Source organism: Ursus arctos, unplaced genomic scaffold (genome assembly GCF_023065955.2).
Source record: "Ursus arctos isolate Adak ecotype North America unplaced genomic scaffold, UrsArc2.0 scaffold_24, whole genome shotgun sequence".
Lineage (NCBI taxonomy): Eukaryota > Metazoa > Chordata > Mammalia > Carnivora > Ursidae > Ursus > Ursus arctos.
This window is the reverse complement of record NW_026622919.1, coordinates 16,930,806-16,955,029: the sequence shown is the minus strand read 5'-3', so window position 1 is coordinate 16,955,029 and position 24,224 is coordinate 16,930,806. Positions and strand designations below refer to the sequence as shown.

At 58.1% G+C, this 24,224-nt stretch overlaps 1 protein-coding gene across 1 annotated transcript; it reads left to right on the top strand.

Annotated features, from left to right (window-relative positions):
- The first annotated feature begins 3,329 nt into the window (after nucleotides 1-3,329).
- Nucleotides 3,330-23,920, top strand: WNT3 (Wnt family member 3). Its single transcript, XM_057318214.1, has 6 exons — nucleotides 3,330-3,479; nucleotides 5,142-5,263; nucleotides 13,328-13,569; nucleotides 17,015-17,280; nucleotides 17,950-18,437; nucleotides 21,980-23,920. Exons 1-5 carry the CDS (start codon nucleotides 3,330-3,332, stop codon nucleotides 18,427-18,429), a joined length of 1,260 nt encoding a protein of 419 aa, XP_057174197.1. The 3' UTR covers nucleotides 18,430-18,437; nucleotides 21,980-23,920.
- The last annotated feature ends 304 nt before the right edge of the window (nucleotides 23,921-24,224 follow it).

Sequence of the window (24,224 nt, the reverse complement as noted above, 5' to 3'; positions counted from 1 at the left end):
GTTATTTGATTGTTACGTCTCTGAAGTTTATTTTAACCTCAAGTACCGCCCCCCAACACACACACAGAAGTGTACACACACACATACACACACGCACACTTTTTAAAAATGATAGGAGCTTCTGGGAAGTTCAGTCCTGTAGCCCCGTGTACCGTCCCACATTCTTAATTTGTCTGGTTGCTTCCCCATTGTGTCACTTGGTTTGTTCCTCTGTCCTTCATGCTTGCTGGCAGCTGACAGTTCTCGAAGCCTGGGGAGGTTCCGGTTGAGCATCTCTGGCCAGAGAACTTCCTCCGGGAGGCTAGGTACTTCACGTTGCATGATTTCATGCCATGCTCTTGTCACACTCTGCGGGAGGTTTTTAATGATCCAGTTTTCTGGACTCCTCCCCAGAAAGTCTGATTCAGCAGGGCTGGCTTGGGATCCCAGGTGTCTGTATTTTTCAAAACCACCCCCAGTGATCTGGGCGCCAGAGTGTCACGGCCCGTATCCGTGACTAGCAGTAGCCAGCTGAAAAATGCTTGTCCTCGGTTCTATGAAAGGTGGCGTACGAGAGCATGGGTGGGATGACTGAGGTACGTGAGGTCCTCGAGACCCCAGCCTTCCCCAGTGTGTGATCGGTGCTGTCTGGGGGTGAGGCAGGGTGGGTGGGCATCTGGGCCCCAGCAGGGGAGGAGCGTGGGGGTATCCGGGGGCAGCTCCCAGGCTCAGCTGGGAGTTCTTCTTGCAAGACAAGGGATGCCCCCCACCCTTCTCTGCGCTCCCAGCCCTCAGTACAGGGCTTGTCCCAGCATACGAGTTTGTGGAGTGAAGATCCACTCCGAGCCCGTGGCTTACGGAGGGGCCCAAGGGAGCTGCTGTGAGGAGGAATTCTCAGCCGAGGGGTTCTCCTTTCTGTGGTCCGTCCTGGGCTTTTCCCTAAGACTGAAACAAAGGCTTTCTGGATGGAAGAGCCAGCAGCTGTGTTAATAAGGCCCAGAGAGCCAGTAGGGCCAGCCCCTGCCCTCAGCTGGTGGTGGCCTGCGGGACCTGCAGGAGAATGTCCGGGCTAGTCAGGTGGGGAGCGCTCCGTGTGCCTGGGGGGACCAAAGATTCTGCCCATTATCCAAAAATAAGTGAAGTGATTCATCCTCTCAAAAAACTCGGTTGTAGTGGGGAAACAGAGTCAAAGGACAAGTCAGTGGGATGTGTTTAAGGCTCTCCTCGGGTATGTATAAGAGCTGGGAAATATCCAGAGGGAGCACTTCAAACCGGACAATTCAGAGGGGGTTTTAAAATCAAACTTTTATGGGTGAGTAGGGGTCCAAAGTGAGTGAGAGGGCTCGGCCCACTCTGCCTCGGCTTTTACCCGCACCTGCCTGAAGGGCAAAGGAGTGTGTGAACCCAGAGAAAGCCCGGCCTGGGGACCAGCAGATGGCTTCTCAGAACAAGCAACCTCACCCTGTAGGGCCCTCGTTTCCCCATCTGGAGAATGGGAGATGGGCCCTGGCCTTATATAACACGGGGGCTGGAGAAGGGGGAGGGGAGAAGTGTTCCCTGCTGAAAGGAGCTAACGATGCAAACACGGTTTAGGAAAACTTTAAATCAGAATTCTGGTTGGTGAAAGGGGAGGTGGAAGAAACACGTGGCCACGATCCGGGAGTCACAGGTGTCCAAGCTGAACTCGCCTGCAAGGCCCCACTCAAAGGTGACCCCTTTGAAGACGGACTCCTGGCTTTCAGCCCCTCTCCCTCCACGTTCCCACCCCTGTGGTTTCCACCCTCACGCTCCGCCAGGCCCGTGGTCACCTGCGGGGATGTCTGTCCTGCGCCAGGGCGGGGGCCTCTGAGGAGGGTGGAGGCCACGTCTTGTGCACACCAGGCACGTGGTGCACGGGCACTGAACGAAGCCCCCTCCCTCAGACCGGGGGCTTCGAGAAGGAACTGCACAGCACGTGGGAGACAGAGATCTGGCTGGCGTCACAGGGCCTGGGCGGACCCCTGCGCTGCTTCCAACCAGTGGAGGAACTCTAGACAAGTCACGCTGCGGCCCTGGGCCTTAGTTTCCCCTGAGGGAGTGGACTCCTGGATTAGCCCAAGACCCCACCCAACTTCGACCTTCTAAGGCCTGGTGCCGTGATAGAATGATGAGCGCTTCTAAAGCCTTCCTCGGGCATCTTACGCCCCTCCCCGCCTCCTCCAACTAGCCAGAGACCCACGGGGAACCTCCTCGGGCGGGCACTTTCATTCAGCAAGCACCTACCTCGGACCAGGGAGCTCCCCAGAGGCACCTGGTCCCACCATGGTTTCTAGGACGCTTTGCATCTCTCAGGTGGGGAAGACAAGACCCACTGAGGGAACTTTCAGAGGGTTGCCCAAAACTGGTAGGCAGGAGCAACCCTAGGCTAGTCATTTAACGTGTTTGGGCCTCCGTCGCCTCATCTGTAGAGAGCGTGACAACCCCTCGCGCGTCTGAGAGCAGACGCTGGGCTGCAGCTTCTAACTGTGAAGAAGCCGGACTCCACTGAGCAAGTATGAGATCATCTGGGCTCAGCCATGAGTCCTGAACTGCTCGGCAAAGCAAGTGGACCTGGGAGCAGCTTCCCCCTCGGTGGTCCCCTGTGAGCATTCATCTGCCTGTGGCCTCGGTGCCTCTCGGGAGGCCCTCAGGGAGTCTGAGGGGGGAGGCCCTGGGCCTGAACCCCTTTCACTTCTCTCTGGACACCCGCCTGGCTTCAGGCACTTCCGTGCCCCATGGTGAGACTTCCTGGGCCAATGCCTGTCTGAAGGAGGGTACCCTCAGCTCACTGTGTCCTCTCGGGGTCCCCAGGGGGGACACAGCCCCGAGGAGACCCAGGCTGGAGCTGCCAACGGGCCAGAGCCGCACCAACTGCCTCCCTCCATTCTCCTCACCTTCTCCCCCTCCACCCCCCAACTTCTGTCAGGCCCCCCCCTTCATCTTCCCACTTCTCACCCTCCTTTCCTCCTCTCCAGGTCTGACCATCCTGCTCTGAGCCCTGCCTCCCAATTTGGCTGAAGGGGACTATCGCTCTCTCCCCCCCTCCTCCCCTTCTCCTCTGATCGACTCCACTTTCCTATGAAATTGAGAGAAAAAAGAGAACCCTCATGCTCACAACACAGCAAAAAACAGGTTTAAACATTTTACAGGTTTCAACATTTTTCAGGCCGCCTTGTCACATCTTATCAGATCAGCCAGGAGCCGCAGGCCAGGCGCTCTGGGAGCTGCTTTGGAGAACAGAAGCTGTAACATTCCAGCTGAGGCCGGCCCGCCTTCCCCTCCCTCCCTCCCTCTTCTCCCCAGAGAAACATCCCACAGGGCTCCATGGTGGGATGGCGGGATGGCGGCTGGAGCTCGGGGCCAGCACCTCCTCCTCCCCTCCCGAGACTCAAGTCTTCGACCCCTTGGCTTGCAGTGCCCACCACCCACCCGTTCTCTTCGTCCCACGTTTGCCCGGAGCTGTGGCCCCTCTGGCTTTTCAGGTGGGCTCAGCGCCCGTCCTCGGAGGGCCCCCTTGGCCCTGCAAGGGGACCTCTAGAAGGTGGCAGGCAGAGGGCAGTGGTCAAAGTCACTCACTGAATGTAGACGTGACCACTTGGCCAGTAGGGCCGGCAAGTTGTGTCGGAGAGTTTAGGGAGAGAGAGAGGAAGGTAGGAAGACCTTTCTCGGGCTCCCATGGCGAGTCCTCATTGCTGCCCAATGGGACGGAATGGCTCTTTACTGTGGCGTCGTGTTTGGGGGGGGGGTTTCCCATCCGTGGTGGTGTGGACAGTTGGCCCGGAATACCCCGTTTCCCTCACGTTCACCCCCGGTCTCCCATCTTCCTGTTCCCGCCACACTCGTGGTGACCTTGGGCACACACTGCCAGGTGACAGGTCCAGAAAAGGCTGACCAAAGTCCAAAGGCCCAGCTCTCAGCCGAGCCAACAAGGGGAAAGGCCCAGAAGCTGTGTCCCAGGGTGAGAAGGAAGGGCTACCTTTGTGGCTCCCAGGTAGAAGGGTCAGGCTGGGAAGTGCCCCCCGTGTGCACAGAGAGGGTCCCCACCAGAGGACGGGGCTGCGGGTTGATGGTTTAGTGTGTGTTCAGAGCTCTCACCCAGGGAGGAGGGTGGGGACAAGAGTGGAAGAGGGAACGACCAAAGCAAAGGAAGGGCGTGGTGACTCACTCTGTCCAAGTATGTTGGCCGTGCCTCCGTGGGGACCTCATCAGAAATACCGGGAACAGAAGCCAGACGTGGGCGCAGGGTTTGGGGAGAGCCCTCCCCGTTTCTCGGCCTGAAGTGTGAGGTCCGTCTGATGTGAGGTCCCCACCCTCGTGCTGATGCCCTCTCCTCCTCCCATGATGCCCCGCATTCCTGGGGCTCCTCCCTTGGCACACGGCGTCCAGCGCCCACACCATGAGGCTCCCTGGTTGTCTCACCCTTTACCGTGTGCCCACCGGGGAGGGACAAGGCCTCAAGTGTCATTCCACTATTAGCTCTAGCATAGATTCCCAAATCTGAATTTCCAGGCTCTGTCTTTTTCCAGCACTGTCTGGACATGGGTGCCTGGAGGTCTCATCGGCCCCACAAACTGTCTTTGTTCCCAAACCTGTTTCATCTCTTAAGTTCCCTTCCTCTGTTGACGTCATATCCATCTTCCTGGTCATCCTGGCTTAAAACCTTGTCATGCTCTCCTCCTTCCTCTGGTGTCCCCATGACCACCCTTGTGCACGGCTTCCTCTCTGCTCCTAATGCCTCTGGCCTGAGACCCGCTGTCTCAGGCCCCGCTAGCACAGACGGGTGGTGCCCAGCCCCAGCCGCACGGGGGGTCACCCTAGACTAGGGAAACGTGCCCGCCAGGGGTTGTAATGTGCAGCCAAGCCTGACACCCTCCTTAGTATCAACTGTCACACCAGCCTCTCTTTCCCAGCCGTGGGTCACTAGTGCCCACCCCCCTCCGGGCATTTTGCAGTTAGATTTTGTCTAATAGATTAATATTTCCAAAGCCCAGTCCAGGAGCCTCCAACAGCTGCCCAGGTTGCCTGGATAAAACTGGGCACTCAGGGCTCCTTTCCCCTCCTTGCTCCTTTGTACAGTTTCTGGGCTCCAGCCGGGGTGGAACGGCTGCGGTTCCCTCTCCCACCTCGTGCCTGGGGCTTCCCAGCCACCCCAGCGCCTCCCGAGGGAGCCCCCCAGCTGTGCTTTCGTGATCACCATTGGCTGGGACCTTCTTGCCTCTGCCTTCTTGGATGTCTCGGCCCCCGTGGTGCGCTTTCTGGCGTGGTGGTAACTTGGGTGGTCGGTCACAAGGGCCTGGGGATGCTCTGTCACTTGTTCATGACGCCTCTGGCACCCAGGCTTCGTAGGTGCTGGAAAAATGCTGCGGCTCGGTAACTGACAGATGTGTCCTGGTCTGGGCACTCCGTGGGTGTGGCTAAGGCCTCGCCACGTCCCCAGCACCTGGCACGCTGCCCGATTCCAAGTCATCGCTCAAATGCGTGCTGAGGGAATAGGTGGGGAGTGAATCTGTTTACCTCCCCAGGATGGGCACCTCCATCTACTCCGTGTGCTTACTGCCCTCATGGGGCCCTCGGCGGGCGGGCTGGGACGAAGTCAAGACGGGCAGCCCGGCAAGAGGCCTGGGCCTCCGTGGGCCCAGAAGCTTGTATATAATTGTTGTTTTCTCATTGATTCTTCTCTGGCTGGCCTCCAGGTCCCAGCTCAGTGCGAGGACCCTTTCTACCCTCCCCACCCCCTTCCCTTACTCTACATCGACGAGGGTGCTCCCTAGGCTGCCGGAGACACGCGAAAACCAGACGGCCCCTCTTTGATGAAAGGCATCACTTGCGGTGTCTCTGGGCCTGCTCTGTGGATGGAGGGAACCCAGGAGCCCCTTTGGACTCAGAAGCGACCCCCTAGCCTCAGCCTGTACGGAGACGGGTGCACGGCTGCATTCGTGCTCAGCGCCCACGGGGCCCACACGAGCGCCAGGGAGGATCTGTGGCAGGGATAGGAGAGAGGTAACCTGTCAATCTTGAGTTAGGTCTGTCTTGCTCTGTCATGAGCTCCCGGCCAAGGCACCAGGGTGAGTGTCCTGACCAGGGCCTCCCACGGCAGGAGCAGGGATGGCCTTGCCCTTCTGGGTTATAGCTCACGTCATTCCAGGAGTGAGATGCGTCGGGGCCCACCAGGACCTGCCCCTGGCCTGCCCCACTCCGTGTGTGCCATTGAACTTGTCAGGCTCCCCCCATGCTGTCCTCCAGCCCTGAAGGGCCTCTTGACCTAAATGGAAAAGTAGTAGCTTTGTGTTCCCAAACCGACACCTGGCTCTTGGACTTCCTGCCCATTTTCAAGCCTTTCTTTCTCCTGGAAGTTTTCGTCTTGTCCCAAGCCAGGGTGGGGCCCCACTGGACCCAGGAGCAGGGAGGGCACCTGTCCAGTACTGCCCAGGAGCCAGCAGGTGGAGCACCAAGCCCTGGGTTGTTGAAGGGCTTCTAGAAACATGGTGGTCACTCTGGAGTAGAGAGAGACACCGATGACCTCAGAGGAAGTGGTTTCTGACTCCTTCCCTCCCTCTCAGCACCCATGGCAAGTGCCCTGTCTGGGGCTGGTGGAGATAGTGAGGCTCGCCCCAGGGAAAGGTGAGGACCTTCCTGACTCCAGGAAAGGCCCAATGCGGGGAGGCTTGGCCATGGAGCTCGCCCGAGACCGGAAGGAGGAGAAGGGGAGACTTTCCTTGGGCTGTGTCCCTGCCCATCTTCCACAGCCCCACCCATATGTGACTATGTGACTTAGGACCCTCTCTGGGCCTCAGTCTTCCCAACTAGAGAAGGAAGGGATTAGACTAGAACTCTGGTTCGCAGTTGCGTCCTGCAGAGGGGCCGTGACTGGGGCAGGAACTATACTCACTAAGCAGTAACTCTCCCCGCCCCCGCCACTCCCCAGCCTTTGGTAACTTTACTTCCTGTCACTAGGAATTTGCCTCTTCTAGGTACCTCACATCAATGGAATCATACAATATCTGTCCTTTCCTTTCCTTTTTTTCTTTTTCTTTTCTTATTTGTCAGAGAGAGAAAGAGAGAGAGTGAGCACAAGCAGGGGGAGAAGCAGGCAGGTGGAGAAGCAGGCTCCCCACTGAGTAACAAGCCCAATGAGGGACTCGATCCCAGGACCCCGGGATCGTGACCTGAGCCGAAGGCAGACGCTTAACCTACTGAGCCACCCAGGCGCCCCAAAATCTGTCCTTTTCTGACTGGCTTTTTTCACTTAGCATCATGTCATTACGTCATGTTGTAGCAGCTGTCCAAACTTCATTCCTTTTTGTGGCTGAATAATCTTCCACCGAACGGACAGGCCACGTTCCGTTGTGCTTCCACGGGCCGGACACTCGCGGCGTCCGCCTGCTGGCTACTGCGGATAGCGCCGTCATGACGTTGATGGACGTGCGTCTATTTGCGCGCCTGCTTTCACCGCTCTCGGGCACGTAGCTAGGACTGGAATTTCTGGATCATGTGGTCATTCTATGGGTAGCTTTAAAAGAGGAACGGGCCCTTCTTTTTATCGGTTTTCGGTATAGGGGAGTGGGGGAGGCTGTGTATGATTCCATCTGGAAGAACAGGTGACAAATAGAAAACACCCTGAACGAGATGCCTCCCGAGGCCCCTTCATCTCTAAACTCCTGTTATGCTGGGGGGATGGCAGAGTTGGGGCGTCAACGGTGCCCGCATCACCGGCCAGGACACCCTGCACAGGATACTGCGTGTCTCGCCGGGTGAGAGGCGTGTAAGTCAAGGCAGCACCCAGGCTGACTGTGCTGAGTTTTCTCTCCGCCCCAGCGCGCCGCACGGGCCCCCCTTCGGCCCTCCGGAGACAGAGGTGCGCCGGGGCAGGGGACGGGGAGCCGAAGAACCGGGGCGCAGTGGGAGTCGCACAGGGCCTCCTCGGAGAGGGAATTTCGGTCTGGGAGGTCCACATCCAGGGCTCCACGAGCAGCCTGTTGCTTGTAGGCCTCTGCTGCCCATCTGCCCGGCTGCCTGTGTCTGTCCTCAGCCCAGCCGGTCTGTGGGCTGTCCTCAGGGGAGGGGGGCAGGGTCCTCGGGCAGGGCCGGGCCAGGAGCTGGGTATAAATAGCTCCTGCCCAGCTGGGAAGGCCTGGCGGTGCCCTCCACCCTCCCCCTCACCAGCTGCTCGTGCCAGGCGGGGTCCCTACCTCCCTTGGGAGCCTGGCTGTTGTCTGAGGTCCTAACCATAGGGACTTCCTCAGCGGAACCGAGGAGTCTTGTCCTGTGTGGAGGCGAAACCTCCGGATGCCTGGATTCCTGGGGAGTGAGGCTAAGTAGCTGCGAGACAGGGGGCATCTGACTGGCCTTTTGGGGAAGGAGTGGTTCCTTCATTCCTACCTAAGCAAGCGCCTGGCCTTTCAGTAGACCAAGTGTGCGTGTGTGTATGTGTGTGTGTGTGCGCGTGTGTATGTGTGTGTGTCTGGTGTGGTCCAAAGTGTTGGGGAAATGGGAGAAGACGCACCCTCTATCCTCAGGGAACTCCCACTCTCACAGCCAGATCGAACTGGAAACAAGTGAGTCCCCACTTGGGGACAAAGTTTGAATAGGATGCAGGAAAGACAGGCAGGAGAGGTTTCTTCTGTCTGGGAGCCCATGGAAGTCTTTAGAAAGGAGGTGACCCAGGAGTCCTGTCTTTTTTTTTTTTTTTAATTTATTTGAGAGAGAGAACGAGCAGAGGGAGAGGTGGAGGGAGGGGCAGAGGGAGAAAGAGAGGGAGAAGCAGGCTCCCCGTTGGGCGGGGAGCCTCAGGTGGGGCTCGATCCCAGGACCCTGGGATGATGACCCGAGACAAAGGCAGAAGCTGAAACCCTCAAATGGAGCGTCCTGGGGATGCTCCCCGGCCCCTGCCCTTTGGGTTACCTTTAACACTCAGCCAGGTCACAGTTAGGACTGAGCTGCTGGGGAAGGGGACGACTTTGCTCTGATCCAAGGCATCCTTCCCAGCGATGGATGGGAAGGGGCTCTGGAAATTCTGATGTGTTCTATCAAGTCGGGAGTGGGAGGGCAAGGAGGCAGGAGGTTGCTGACAGGACAGGGGACCAAGTGCTGGGGACAGCCCATAAACACATGGGAACCACAATGACTGCCATTTATTAGGGGCTTCCTAGGTGCCCAGCACGTTTTATCATTCCTTCCTCTTACTATGTCTATTTTACAGGTGAGGAAACTGAGTCAGGGAAAGGTTGAGTGAATTGTTTGAGATCAGTAGTTAGGACACAGCAGAGCTGGGTCTGCGCCGGGCAGCCCAGCTCCAGGGTGCACACTGGGTTGGCTCCCGGGCAGCAGGGAGGAGCCCGGATTTGGCCAGAGGGGAAGAACTCATCATCTCTGGGGCACCTGGTGGTTCAGTTGGGTAACTCAGTCGGTTAAGCGTCTGCCTTTGGCTGAGGTCATGATCTCAGGGTCCTGGGATTGAGCCCTGTGTCGGGCTCCCTGCTCAACGGGGAGTCTGCTTCTCCCTCTGCTCCTGCTCTCTCTCTCTCTCTCTCTCTCAAATAAATAAATAATCTTTAAAAGAAAAACAAAGAACTCATCATCTCCAAGGCCGAGTTGTTTTCAGAGGGTGTCATACTCGGAGTCAGACAAACCCAGGGTTGAACCCTGGCTCAGCCACTTCTCTGTGTAAGTTGCCCAGCTTCTCCGTGCCTCAGTTTCCCCCTCTGTAAAATGGGGGCGGCAACGCCCAGCTCCCGGAGCTGTTGTGAAGATCTGATGAGATAATACATGGGGTGTGTGAAAGAGGCAGCGCCACCGTGACCGCTGGTGCGCTTGGCAGCGGAAGGCAACTGGCTCGGGTTGGAGGAGAGACTACAGTCGTTCAGTAGGAAGGACTTGGTGTCCTTCAGAGGAGGGGAAGGGAACGAGGCATCTCCCTGCTGGAAGAAGTTTGGGGAGCAACTCTGGCCTTTGCGGCCGGCCAGTGCCCAGAGCTCGGGGGTCTGGTCGGGGAGGGCCGCCTTGGACCCCGGGGGGAGGGAGTTGGTGAAACCAGGGAGCGGGGAGCCCCTCTGGAGAGCTGGGATGAGAAGCAGCCTTGCCAAGTGGAAATGAAGAGCCAGTGGGGGCGTCCCCACTCCCCAGTGTCCCTTCTCTGCACTGGCCAGCGGCCCGACCTGGCTCCCAGGTGCTGGCTGTGCAGCAGTGGGCAAGCCCCCTCTCTCCGTGAGCCTCCCGCTTTTTCATCTGTATAAATGGGCTTCGCGCTCGCTTAGGGCTCCTCTCGTAGGTTCTGATTCTAGTCCGGTGACTCAGCTTAGCTTGAGGGGGCCCGGGCCTGCCGAGGGGCTAGGAGAGAGCTAGAAAGGGGGAAAGTGACAGACGATGCCCATCTCTGGGCAAAAGGAGGCTGGGTCCTTTGGGGCACTCGGGGCCTTGACTGGTGAGCAGACCAGTAATGGGGGGTGACATGGGACAGGCCCCCTGGTGCCAGAGGTGATTGTGAGACAGACCAGCTCAGATCAGAGTGTGTCGTGGGGGCAGAAAGCCAAGCTGATGGCAAGTGTGGCCACCACAGGGACAGTCTACACCTCCAGACCCAGGCATGGACCGGGGTGCCTGTGGTGGGGGCACCCAGGAGACTGGCTCTGGTCAAAGGGGAGGGACACTGAGGCTGGGAAGTGGGTACCAGGTCTTCCCATGCTTCTCTGGGACAGGCAGGGGCCAGACCTGGGCGTGGGGAGGCAGCCGGGACTCATCACCCCATTCAGGGCCAAACCAAGGTGTGGTTCCTGGGGTGGCAGAGTCCGCTATCGGGTCTCAGCTCCCCTCTCTGACTGTTCTCCTCATCTGGGACTTCAGGTCCTAAATGTCAGAGGAGGGAGTGGGGAAGGCCTGGGTCTTCAGCTCGGGTCATGATCTCAGGGTCTTGGGGTCAAGCCCCACGGCAGGCTCCCTGATCAGCGGGGTGCCTGCTTCTCCCTCTTCTCCCCACCTGTGCTCTCTGTCTCTCTCTCTCAAATAAATAATTAAAATCTTAAAAAAAAAAAAAAAGGTACACGTGGGGAGGCAGCCTGAATGGGGAGGGAGGCTCAACTCTGACACTTTGCAATCCTGCAGACCAGGGCAGGTTACTTAACTTCCTGGCCTCAGTTTCCTCATCTAGGAAATGGAATAATAATGATGATAATGAAGTTCCTACCTCATAGACTTGTGCGGCCAGGATTACATACGGCGAGGGACATGAGCGCTTAGAACTGGCCCAGCATATAATCGGTGATAGATATTTGAATATCATAATTCTCATGATAAGCTGTTTATAAGTGTAAACAGGGTGCGAGCAGGAGAGGACAGGCTGCAGGGCACCATCAGGGGGTTTGGGCTGATCCGCTCTCTCTCACTCAGGCATGAGATCACTGGTGGGCTCAGGGCACAGATGGGCCGGGCCTACAGCCAGCCCCTCACTCCACCCCCCTGCCTCAGGTCCCAAGCAGGCATTGCCCAGAAGGCGGGCGGTGCAGTGGTTTGCCCCCCAGGCTCTGGAGTCAGATGGCCTGGGGTCCAATGAGCAACTTCTTAGCAGCTCTGTGGTCTGGGCTGGTTCCTCGGTATGCAAGTCTCCACCATCCTAAAGCAGCTGCTGTAAACCACCTCCCCCGCCCCCCTGCCCCGCCGCCTTGTCATACAGTTGTTACAAGGATTCAACGAAGCAAACCCAAGGAAAAGGCTCGGCCCAGTGAGCATGCTGTGTTCTGCTCCAGGCCTGGCATCAAAAAGTCTTGAGCAAGCTAACTTCCTAAAGCGTGGCTTCCTTCTCTGGGGGGTAGTGATGTTCTCCAGCCTCGGAGAAGTGATCAGAAATGGTACAGATAAAGCAGCCAGCACAGAGTAAGAGCTGATACATGGCAGACGTTTAGTTCAGCCCCGTGTCTAGTCCAGGAAGCTTGTGTGTGTGTGTGTGTGTGTGTGTGTGTGTGTGTGTGTGTGTGTTTTCCTGATGAGCATGTGGGATCTTCTGGTCCCTCTTCCCAAGGTTTCTGGCATGACTTCGTGTGAGGAACTCGACCAAGGTCACTGCCAGACTGGAGCCTTGGGTCAGTGCTGGACGTGAAGGGGGAGGAGTTGGGCCCCCATGCAACCCTTCTTCCAGCTCACACTGTCCCTGATCACAGGGCTGATTGCAACTGGCCTTCAGGTCCACTGAGACCCACAGATCATCTTCCCAGTTTCTCCCGCAAAATGTCATTCCTGCTGTTCCAGTGCTGGGGGAGAGAGTGGAAGAGCAGCACCTTGGTTTTCTAGTATTTTAAACTCTTGTTCCTCCTCCCCCAGCTCCCCGCAAGACCTTTTCTTCTGTTCACTCTTCACAAATCTGAGAGGTTGACAGGGTATTGATTGAGAAATGAGGGTTAGAAGAGTAAGGTGACTCGACTAAGGTCATGAATGTTGGCTGGGAGAGTATGATCTGAGATCTTCTCCCTCCTGACACTGAGCTACACTTGTCTTGAAACAAAACCAAGCTCCAGTCTCTGGTGAGCAGGAAGATGGCACTCTAGAAACTTCTAGGAAGCTGCCAAGATGGTCACAAAGGCACCGGTGGACAAAGGACAGAGGACAATAGCAGAAGCCACCAATTCCCTGGGGAGGCACTGGGGTCTTTTGGCTGGGCAGGCAGTGTCCTGGGGAGGAGGCTGAGGGACACCGCCACGGGCAGCACGTGCACACGTGTGTGTATGTGTGTGTGTGTGTGTGTGTGTGTGCACGCACACGTGCAAATCTTAGGCATACGTGCACATACGAGTTCTCTGCTGGGACTGGGGCTTCTCTGCCTCTCTGCTTCATCTGAGGTGGGACTGGGGTCAAGCCAGCTCCTGCCACCTCCCTGACTTTAGGTATGGGTTATTTCCCATGGGTCACTGGAGTCTCTGTGTGGCCCCAGAAACTTAGACTTCCTAGAAGATTGTCCAGCCCAACCACTTCAATGCGCATCAGGGCAACTGGCCCAGAGCCTAGGAGGGACATAACCTGGGCCTCTCAAACCATCTTTCCAGTCCAGGGTTCTTTTCATGGTATTGCGTGGCCCCCAAGCACCCCTGCGAGAAGTTTCTGCGGGCCCCCATGCTCATGTCAGATATGTCCCCATCAGAAGGCTGACTGGCTGGACCAGAGCTCTGCCCGTCAAGGGGCGGTGTATTCCTGAGAGCAGGGAGCACACTCAGGGGCCAGGTTGCTTGAGGTTCTGGGTTCACGCTGACCCATGGGCCCTCCATGGCTCCGCCTACCCCAGAGGGCTCTCGAGGAAGAAAAAAGGCCCCTGATGGGCCATGTGCCACCGCCCTCTGTCCGCCCGCAGGTCCCTGGCCCTGGGCCAGCAGTACACATCCCTGGGCTCACAGCCCCTGCTCTGCGGCTCCATCCCAGGCCTGGTCCCTAAGCAACTGCGCTTCTGCCGGAATTACATCGAAATCATGCCCAGCGTGGCCGAGGGCGTGAAGCTGGGCATCCAGGAGTGCCAGCACCAGTTCCGGGGCCGCCGCTGGAACTGCACCACCATAGACGACAGCCTGGCCATCTTTGGGCCCGTCCTGGACAAAGGTACTGTCTCTGGGCCGGGTAGCAGGTCGGGGAGGGGCTGGGTGGGGGTAGGGCATGAAGACACTTCCCCCTCAGGGTGCCTCAGCTCCCAGCCTAGGGGTCCCAGGGGAGGGCCATAAAGCCGGGCGGGATCCGCAGCCTCCACAAAAGTGGGTCGGCTCCTTCGCTGGACCAACCCGGACTGTCACCACGGCTGCCACACCTTCCCAGGTGCTGCTGGGAGCTGAGCAGCCTTGAGATGCCCTGGATCCTGAGATCCTAGGGCAGGACAGGAAGCCATGGCCTTCCTCCCCACCCCCCTCCCGGCTTGCACAGCGGAGGGGACCAGGCTCCGTTGTGGACATTTGTGACATTTTCCCAACACTGGGTTAAGTGCTATGCAAATCTAGCTTTTGGGCGGGGTGGGGAGCATCACCACCTCCAGGCCCCTCCCATGTGGAAAATTCTGGAGCTGAGGAAACTGCCTGGTACCGGTGGCATTGCATTGCCCCCAAGCATTTCAGTGAGAAGATTCTGCTGGCCCCACACCCCTGCACGCTGGATATACCCCCGGACTGTGGAGGGGCGCCGGCCCGGGTAACTTTCCCACCCTTCTGCAACCTGGGAGTCTAGCTGGCTGGTGCCTGAAATGACGGCATTCACAGAACTTGACCTCAAGCATGACCAGGGGAGGGGGTGGGGTGGGGCAACTGCTCCCAAGAAGGGGACTTTGAGGCTGGAGAGTTCTGGGTGGAAGATGGGCAACTCTGGGCAACAGTCGTGTCCCGGAATTTAATGACCCCAGCCAGCCTCCTGGGAGCCACCACTCCCGTTCCGCAGCAACTTGAACCCTCCCGACCACCACCAGGGCTTTGCCACCCAAACTGGTGAGCCCGGCCCTCCCTTCTTTTACAAGAACTGTATTTATAGCCGGAAGGAAAAGGGATCTGAGAGCCAGGTGGATCTGATGGGGTGGGGGTGGGGGGCACTGACCCCCTACGTTTTAGTATGCGGTCCCCCTTCACCTGGGCCTCAGGTAGTCTGGGTCTGTCTGACCTACAGGCCATTGTCAAGGGACAGAAGAGCAATTAGCGAATCAATGGATGATGATTCTGTTTACGCTTCTATTACCAAAGCTAATTATTCCTTGTTTACATAAAAGGTTTGGCCTCTAATTGGGGCCAAGTGGCGGCGGTTTGCATTTCAAACCTGATCTTGCCCGGTGTGTCAGTCTCACCGCCTTCCGGTGCCCCACCTCGAGCCAGGTAGCGCTTAATCAAACAGCCTGGCGTCTAGACGCGCTCCCCAAAAGCAAGACTCGCCTTCTGACTGCTCTTACCCTCTTGGGACACTTGGCAATGAAAACCGGGCCTTTGAGCTTATTACCCATCCACGTTTGTGTTAAACGTTTTCAATCACCGTTGTAGGTTCGGTACCGGCCTTCATGTCTAAATTGCAGGAGGGCAGTTCTGTGTTGGGCGGGCGTAGGGAGGTGGGTAATACGGCACAAACTCTAGGAATCTGATGAAGCTCAGGAGGGTCCGCGGAGAAGGCTCCACTCCGCGCGGGCCGCCACGCGTTCATCTCTGCACACACGCCCCCCAACACACACACACGCTTTGAGAGCCAGGGGGGCGGGGGGGGGGGCCTGCCCGGGGCGCGCACCGTTCGCGGAGGCCGGGACCGGCTCCCCACGGTGGGCCGGCTCGGAGGCGGGGCCGCGGCCGGCCGGGGACTCGCGCGGCACCCGTGGGACGGGGGCCGCGGGAGGTCGGCGGCCGGAAGGCGACGGGCCGCGACGGCGGGGCGCAGGCGAGCCCGGGATCGCGTTCCGCGGGCGGGACGGCGCGGGCGGCCCGGAGGGGCTTAGGCGGCTTGAAAGGGGCCCGAGCGCCGCCCCCCACCGCGCGGCCCGGCCCCGCGCCCGCTGCGGCCGCCGCGCCATTCACACGCCCTCTGGCCATTCGGCGCGGCGCGGGGGCGGGGGGCGCCGCTTCAATGGGGATTTCGCGGGCCGGCGCCGGGGCCGGGGGCGCGGCCCGGCCGCGGGAGCCGCCCGTTGCTACGCGGTGGCGGCCGGCCCGGCGGCCCGGGCCCGGCGGCCGCATTATGCGGGTAATGCGGTGTGACACCGCGCGAACAAAGGCGGATTGAGCGGCCCAGCGGGCCCCGCCGGACGGGGACCGGCACAGCGGGGCTGTCAGCGCCGCTCCCAGGCTAATCCCCGCCCCGCCCCCGTCACCCCCGCGTCCCCGGGGCTGGGAACCGAGCGCGGCCCGGGGCCCGGGCGCCGCCGCCGCCGCGAGAGGCCGCGGTCCCGGCCGGAAGCGAGGCGCTGGCCCTCGGCGCCGCCACCCCCGAGCGCCCCGGGGAGGGCGGGAGCCGGAACGGGGGGCGAGGAGAGCCGGGCGGTGGGGCCGGGGGGGGGGGTCCGCCCGCGGGGCCGTCCGTGGAAGCGGGACGGGCGGCTCCTCCGCAGGTAGCCCACGAGGCTACCAGGCTTCCCGCTTGTGCACCGAGCCGCGGTCTCCCTCAGCACTCGGGATGGGAGCCCCGGCTTCTCGGCCGGCTTGCGTGGCCTTGGGCAGGTCACCTCCCGCTCTGGGTTCCTCGCCTGTCCGAAGAGAGATGTTTGGACGGCAGGTCTCCCAGACCTCGGCCCTCTAATCCTCAATGTCTGCATCTGTAAAATGGGCCTATATTAAGACTTTCTGCCTCCTAGTTGAGAGGATTAAATAAGATCAAAAACACGAACGGCAGAAAGTGGTGCATACTGAGCGCTCAGAGGTGGTTATCAGGATCATGAGGTTGGGGATTCCACTGAGAAGTTCTCCTTTTCCTTCAAGGGATCCTGCCCTGTGTTCTGGTCCTCCCCGTGGTGGCCGGGAGAGGGCTTGGGATTTGGGCCACTGCCCTCCTGGTCAGGAACTCTGGTGGTAGAGGGAAATTACACCCGTTTTACAAAGAGGGTAACTGAGGCTCAGAAAAGGAAGGGGTCTGCCCAAGTGCATCTAGGTGGGGGATGGGGTGGACTTGGGTAGTTCAGGCACTAGGTTCCCCGGCGCGCGGGCCTCAGGCTCTCTCAGGAGTGCGAGGGCTCATGCCTGTACTGCAGTCTCTGGAGTTTGGACAAATAGAGGGTGGGGGCCCGGGGCCAGGACAGAGCAGGACAACCTCATCTCTTCAGCAACCTGCCAGAGCTATAGTTTCTGCCCCTGCTTCTAACAGGCTCAGCTCTGCCCTGTACCAGGTGTTGAGGCCCTGGGTTAATCAGCTGCCCCAGGCCTCAGTTTGCTCATCTGTAAAGTGGGGATTCCTCAGAGGCTGGGCCAGCCAAAGGGGGTCAGGAGGACACCTCGGCTCCTCCCTCTTTCCTCGGGGCTGGCGAGCCCTTCTTCCTGGCTGGGGAGGTCGAGGCAGGGCGGCTGCGCCCCAGGCCCCGGCCTGAGCCATGCCCTCCCCACAGCCACCCGCGAGTCGGCCTTCGTGCACGCCATCGCCTCTGCCGGCGTGGCCTTCGCCGTCACGCGCTCCTGTGCCGAGGGCACCTCCACCATCTGCGGCTGCGACTCGCACCACAAGGGGCCTCCTGGCGAGGGCTGGAAGTGGGGCGGCTGCAGCGAGGATGCCGACTTCGGGGTGCTCGTGTCCCGGGAGTTCGCGGACGCGCGCGAGAACAGGCCGGACGCGCGCTCGGCCATGAACAAGCACAACAACGAGGCGGGCCGCACGGTGAGCTGCGGCCGACCCCGCCCGGTACCCCTTCGCGGACCCTGTCCCTGCCCCTCCCGGCTGGTCTCGTCCCCGCCCCACCCTGCCCTTCTGGTGGCTCTTGTGCATCCCGGGCTTCCTGCTCTCCTTTTTCCCCTTGGCAGAACTTGGCCACCCCCCCACCCCACAATCAACCCTTCTGTTCACCCTTTCCCCCTTCGCTGTTCCTTATCTGCACGCACCTGGGGATGCGTCAGCGCGGGAGTGAGGGGCCCCATGGAGCGAGTACCCGCCCAGTTCAGCCAGCGCCCTTGGGCTGCCTGGGCAGGGCTATGAAGACTGGTGGGCCTGACTTTGAATTCAGCCTCCACCACTTCCTCTGGTCGTTTGACCTAGGGCGAGTCACTTAAGCTCCCGGCCTCAGTTTCCCCATCTTTTAAACGGGGATCCCTATTTCCTACAGCTTTGAGAAATGGCTGCGATTTCTGCCTCTGCTTGGGCTGTGAAGGGGAGGGAAACAGTGGTCATCATTCTTTAGGTCCGTACCTCAGCCCCCAATCCGTTCTCTTCCTGACCCCTAGTAGGAATAGAGGAGGCTCCAGGGACTGGGGGGGGGGAGCAGAGAGGGAGGGCCTAGATGTGCTCCCAGTGGGGTCGTGCAGGGGGCCAGCTGCTACTCCTCTTCCCCAGACCATCCTGGACCACATGCACCTCAAATGCAAGTGCCACGGGCTGTCCGGCAGCTGCGAGGTCAAGACGTGCTGGTGGGCCCAGCCCGACTTCCGCGCTATCGGCGACTTCCTCAAGGACAAGTACGACAGTGCCTCGGAGATGGTGGTGGAGAAGCACCGCGAGTCCCGCGGCTGGGTGGAGACCCTCCGCGCCAAGTACGCGTTGTTCAAGCCGCCCACCGAGAGGGACCTGGTCTACTACGAGAACTCCCCCAACTTCTGCGAGCCCAACCCCGAGACGGGTTCCTTTGGCACCAGGGACCGGACTTGCAATGTCACCTCCCACGGCATCGATGGCTGTGACCTGCTGTGCTGTGGCCGCGGCCACAACACGAGGACGGAGAAGCGGAAGGAGAAATGCCACTGCATCTTCCACTGGTGCTGCTATGTGAGCTGCCAGGAGTGCATCCGCATCTACGATGTGCACACCTGCAAGTAGGGGGCCAGGTAGGGCGGCTGCGGGGCGGCTGCGGGGCCTCGGGACAGGGACCTGGGTTTGCCTGGCTCCTCTTGTTGACCAACCACTTCTCTTTCTGAGCTGTCCAAGACACACACAGTTCCACGGCTCAAACAGGAAGCCAGGATCTCCCCGAGCTTCAGTGGGAATGGTCCCCGGGCAGCTCTGGGTGGATTACAGAGTGGGTACCAGCCGAGTGTGTGCCCGCAAGACTGCAAGCAATTGATTAGCATTTGTATACAAGTTAGTAAATTATGAGCCAGGTCAGATGTTTTCGTGGCCACTGGCTATCATCACTGAGCATCTGGGGAGCCAGAGGAGGGACACTGGGGCTGGAAGCCAGGACACCTGACTTCTGGTCCCAACATTGCCCTGTTCCAGGAAGTCCCTAAGTTCCTGTTCTTTCACTTCCATGGGCCTCAGTTTTCTTACCGTGAAACAAGGGGGTAAAATAGTTGAAATAGTAGGCCAGAGATCCTCTTTTACCCCTGGGGCAGAGTCATTTTGCATCCACCTTGAACTTTGAGGGCAAGTTTTTGCACAAGCATAAATCCTACTGACCTCGAGGAGGTGGGTGGGGGAAGCGGTGTATAAGCCCATATCCTGACAGATCTGAAGCTTGGGTGGAGCGAGGGCACCCTCTCGGAGTTTATGGAAGGGGATGGGGAGGAGGAGGGATTCAAGTTCAGAGTGATGATGGTGAGTAATCAGGGGATCAAAGGCCGGTGGATTATGTTCCCAAGCTTCCCAGAGGTGGCCTGCGTGGGAGACACGGTGCCTGGTCCCTGGATCCATCGGTCCCCAGCACAGGTCAGGACTGACGTAGGGTGGTCCTAGAGTTTTGGGTGGAAGTCTGAGGCCGCTATGCCCTCTCTCCCTGTCCTCTGCCCTGAGGAGGAGCCTAGTATAGAGAGGTGTGAGCCCTGGTCCAGCTGTCACCACCTGCCAGCTGGGGGACGCAGACGAGAGAGCTTTTATAGATCTGTCTGCTTATCTGTCATCCTCCCCAGAGGTGCTGTGGGGGCAGTGCTTGGTTCATTGCAGAGAACTTACCTGCCTGGATCGTGCCCCCAGGACAGTGTGGGGGGGCACCCCTCTGGGTGAGGCAGCTCCACGGAGAGCACCTCAGAGCTGGTGGCACCTGTCTACACTGTGTGGGCCCCGGGGAGTGGCCGGGCCTCTCTGAGGTGCGGAGGAAGGCCCATCACAGGGAGAGCTCCGGGCGAGTACCTCTGGGAGGCCCCGCGGTGTAGCTGAAGCTGGGACCCGGCAGGGACGGGGTCCGGAAAGGCAGCAGGAGGCACGGCCTTCTTGGTGTCTGAGTGAGCGGTGTGGCCCGGGGAGAGAGGACACAGGTGTGCCGGCCCCGCCACGTGCCAGCCCGGGAGCCCGAAGTCCGGGTTCCTCACTCGCGCGGTGACAGGGGGGGCCTAACGGAAGTTTTAGGAGGTTCACGTGAGTTAGCAGAGAACACTTGTCTGACTCGGATACTACTAGGGATGATGACTGCCATCAGGAGCCGTGACACGAGGGTGTCATCGCGCAGTGAGACGGTGTCATCACTTGGGCAAGTTTCGCTTCCTGCTCCTCACAGTGATGGAAATGTCCGCGAGCACGGAAGAACTCACAGGCTCACTGTCACATGCGCACTGTGGCCGAGGCAGCGCGGGGGCCCCACGCAGGCCCCAGCTCTGGCCATTCTGAGGGGGAGCTGAGGGGAAATCGCAGTTGCAGAACGCTAACGCCGGACATGTGTCCAGCTTACTCATCACGAGGGTAGGGACACCGAGCCCAGGTCTCTGTCTCTGGAAAGCTCCACGTGTGGGTCCTGCAGAGGCTCCAGCCTCGGTGGCTCCGGGGGGGGGGGGGGCTCTAGGGTGTCACCGAGTCAGACCCAGCAGCTGTGTTCCCGCACCTCCCCCTCCCAGGTGGGCAGCCGACAGGAGCCACCGCCAAGCAGGGAAGGAGGTGCTGGTTTGACCCTCAGTTTGACCGTCAGTGTCCAGAAAAATTCCCCTGCCTGCCACCCCTGTAATTAGTACTGATCCTAAGAGGAAGGATACATCTGCAGCCCTCTTTTCTCCCATTTCTGAAGTAGAATGGTGTCTTCTCCAATCTTACAGAAAGTGCTACACAGACAGAGTTTCAAATTCCATGTCTAGGTAGATGGGGCGCCCCAAGGCCCCTCCTCTCTGGTCGCTCTGGGACAAGTGAGGACTCTCTCCCAATGTGGTGTCCTCTTGACAAACTCTCAACTTGGTGAGTGACTGGGGCAAGCTGTGGAGACTCTCTGTGCCCCGGTTCCCTCATTTGTGAACTGGGTGGGGGGGCGCATGGTTTTGTGTGGACCAGAGGCTGTATACACAAGAGCCCCAGTGCCGGGCCTGGCATGTGGTCCGAAGAGGCAGCAAAGTTCCCAGGCCCAGCAGAGCTGACCTCCCAGAGCGATGTTCCCCAGGGTGCTGCTTGGTCTCGAGCCACAGGCCCAAGTTTGGCTGAGGCCTGGTTACCTCTCCCCTCTTTTCATCCACACTGACACTGCAGGCAAGATGGGAACTTTCGAGACAGGCCGGCAGGGACATATGCCCTCCACACACTCAGTGGGGAGACCGTCAAAATGGCTTTATGCCACAGGAAGGCCAGAGATTCCCAGTCCTTCCCTGGTCGGGAAAACATCTTTTCCATTGCCTGTAGCTTCTGTCCAGTATCTCATGCTAATGACCGATTTCCTACCTTGCAAATACCAGGTTTATTCCTTGTTATTCGGATATCGTGAGCACAGTAAGCTGGAAAGGGCTCTCTCTGGATAAGAATCAGGGGGCCTGGCTGGCCCCAAGTGCTGGATCTGTCACTCACTTGCCACAGAACCTTGGACGTGGCCCTTCAACCTTGTGCAGCTCAGTTTCTGCCCCTGTAAAATAGTCTTCCGCTGGCCCTGTCCGCCCCCCGGGAGAGGGAAGGTTGATTGGGAATGCCCACGAAAGCGCTTTGGGCCTCAAATCCGTGGTGAGATGTAAATACACAAATGAGTAAGAGATACACACTGGTGCTCCCCTGAGAAGGAATCATTCATAGTTAATTAAACAGCCGTGCTCCAGTGTGGACAGCTCATTATCAAACCACCAGTGTGACAGAAAAGCACAGTGCACGCATCTAGTCTCGTGGGGAACAGGGCCCTGGACCGGAGGGTCCTTCAGTCTCTCTACAAGGCGGACTCCTGTCTGGGGGCAGCTGCCCACCACAGGCCTTCCGCCTGCCCGAGGTCCCAGCTAAAAGGTGGGGCAGGTAGGGTTTGGATCCCAGTCTGTGGCTGTTAAAGCTTCCTGTTCCTGTTTAAACCACACACCCTTCCTCAGCGGCGACCCCAACGCAGAGGAGGGGGTATGGAAAAGCCCCTTGAGTTCCCCATTACCCCCAAGTACACGAGGAATGTCGAGCTCTCCCATCCACAGCCTCTGATCTCGGCACCCCAACGGGGGGTTTCTCCAAGAAAGGAATCACATGTCTGATTCTTCCTCTTTGTTTTCCAAAGGGCACTGGGAACGGGTGAAGTGTGTGGCTGGCAGATTCACCGAAGTCCCATGGGAAGCACGACCTGGAGCCGGGCTCGGCCCTCAGCACCAGGCAGCAAGGAATCTGGACTGTTGCCAGACGCCCGGGCGGTAAATGACCTTGGACCCGAGCCGCCCGCTGCCGGGGAGGCCTCCCTCGCCCTCTCTCTTAAGTTTCTCACCCTGCTCTGGATGGTGTGTGGTTTTTAAAGAAGGGGCTTTCTTTTTAGTTCTCTAGGGTCTGATAGGAACAGACCCCAGGCTTATCTTTGCACATGTTAAAGAAAATAAAAATGGAAAAAAAAAAATTCTACTCCGACAGAACAGGCTGGGCTGCCGTGAGCTCTCTGCCTGGTGGTGAAGACCTCAGCACGGGCAAGATTCTGTTTCCAGACGGCTTCTTCTGGTGACATGCCAAGATGCCTGTGAGGTGGGAGTTACGAAGTAGGACAGACCCCTGCAGTCTCCTTCTCTCTGTCTCCTCCTGCTCAATCTGATAGACTTCCACATTCTGACAAAAGCCATAGGTTTAGCTAGGATCAAGTGGGAGGGAGGCCCAAGGCAATTGTGGGAGTAGGATTTGGAGTTTTGAAGAACCAGGAGCTCTGGGTGGCCTGGTAAGCTGTTTGAAGAGCAGCTGTGTGTTCTTCTCGGTCTCGCTCCCTCTGTAAGCCTGTTCTGCACGAGAGGCTCTGATGAACTACAGTCAGAGTCCCAGTCTTCTGTTGCCCCTTCTGCGGTTTCTACCAGGAACGCAGCGTAGGGTTTTTTGGCTTTTATTTTATTTTTTTAAAGAGGACGAAACAATGTAAATAGGTTATGTTTAGGGGGTGGTGAGCCTTCTGCAGCTCCAGTGGCTTCCTAAAGAAAGAAGTGGTATCTTTAGAAGGGGCCATTCAATCCCTCCTGGCCCTGCTCACCTGCAGATTCCCCAAGAAAACAACTCTAGGTAGACCAGTTGGGAGTTCAGGTCACCTTGGTAGAAATCAGACAAAGGGTCAGAGAGAGAGTAGCGGGCGATGCCCGAAGTTGCAATGTGGTGACTTGTAGATAGGGAGGATAAAAACGGTTCCTTCATTTCCACTCTGATAAAGACATGTCTCCTTTCCCTCCTTTGGCCTGTGTGGGTAAAAGAGAAACGCAGAGTTCTCTAACACACACCTGCTGGTCTCACCTGTGTGCAGAGAGCACGCCAGTCCACGCAGTTCCCAAGGATCAGGAGGAGGTGTTCGAAGGGGGGCAAGCAGTCACTTACTCCCTCGGGTAAAGCCTCTCCCAGCTGAGCTCCCCTTGCTCCAGGCGGGTCCTCTCAAGGGTCCCGAACGGACGCCAGTGGATCAGACAGCACGAACCAATGCCACAGCTCTGTCTTAGGGAGAATCAGGAAGAAGAGAGGCAGCAGGAGTAGAGACGAGAACAAAGCTGTTTCTTCCTTTTCCAAACCCTTCTCTCTTTGGTCTGCCTAACCCTGACCTCAGCTACCGGGTCAAGTGATCTTCCTGCTCATTCAGGCAGGCTTGCCAGGACCATCTAGAAGCCATGCCCGCACTCTTGAATCTGCTGGCAACGCGCCCGGCTAAAGATACACATCCCACCCCCTCTCCAGAGAGTCCGCAATGCCCCTCCCCATCTCACCTTAGACTGAAAAGTTTTCAATCATGTCAACCGGCTAATGCTTGCTTTATGTGAGAATTATTTCAGCAGAACGGATACAAATTTTCAGAACAGTCTTTTCATATCTATGTATTCTATATTAAAAGTGATAAAGTCATGTTTCTGGGGCGTATTCAAGTAGCTGACAAGTAATTATTTAATAATAGTACACTGAGCGCATTGTAATTATTCTCGCCATAGTCAGGTAATAGTCTCCAACAGAAATTTCCTACCGACCTGCTGTATCCAAAGTTTTGTAAAAAGTTGTAGAAGTTGTTGATCTTTTTGATTTTATATTCAAAAAGTCTCTTTTTATAAATATTATTTATTATACAATGTATATACCTTTGAGTTAACTAAGATTATATATTATATAAATATATATATATTTGGAGAAAATATATTTCATCATGCAGTTTTTTTCTGTTAAGTCATTAAAGAGAAGGTAAACAAACTTAAAATGGATACATTGTACAATGTGTGGAGTTTCCAGATTCATGCTCAGGTCAAGAATATCCGATTTCTGGATGTGGTGGCCTCAACGTGCACCCTTAAGTTAGTGGCCCAAAATAA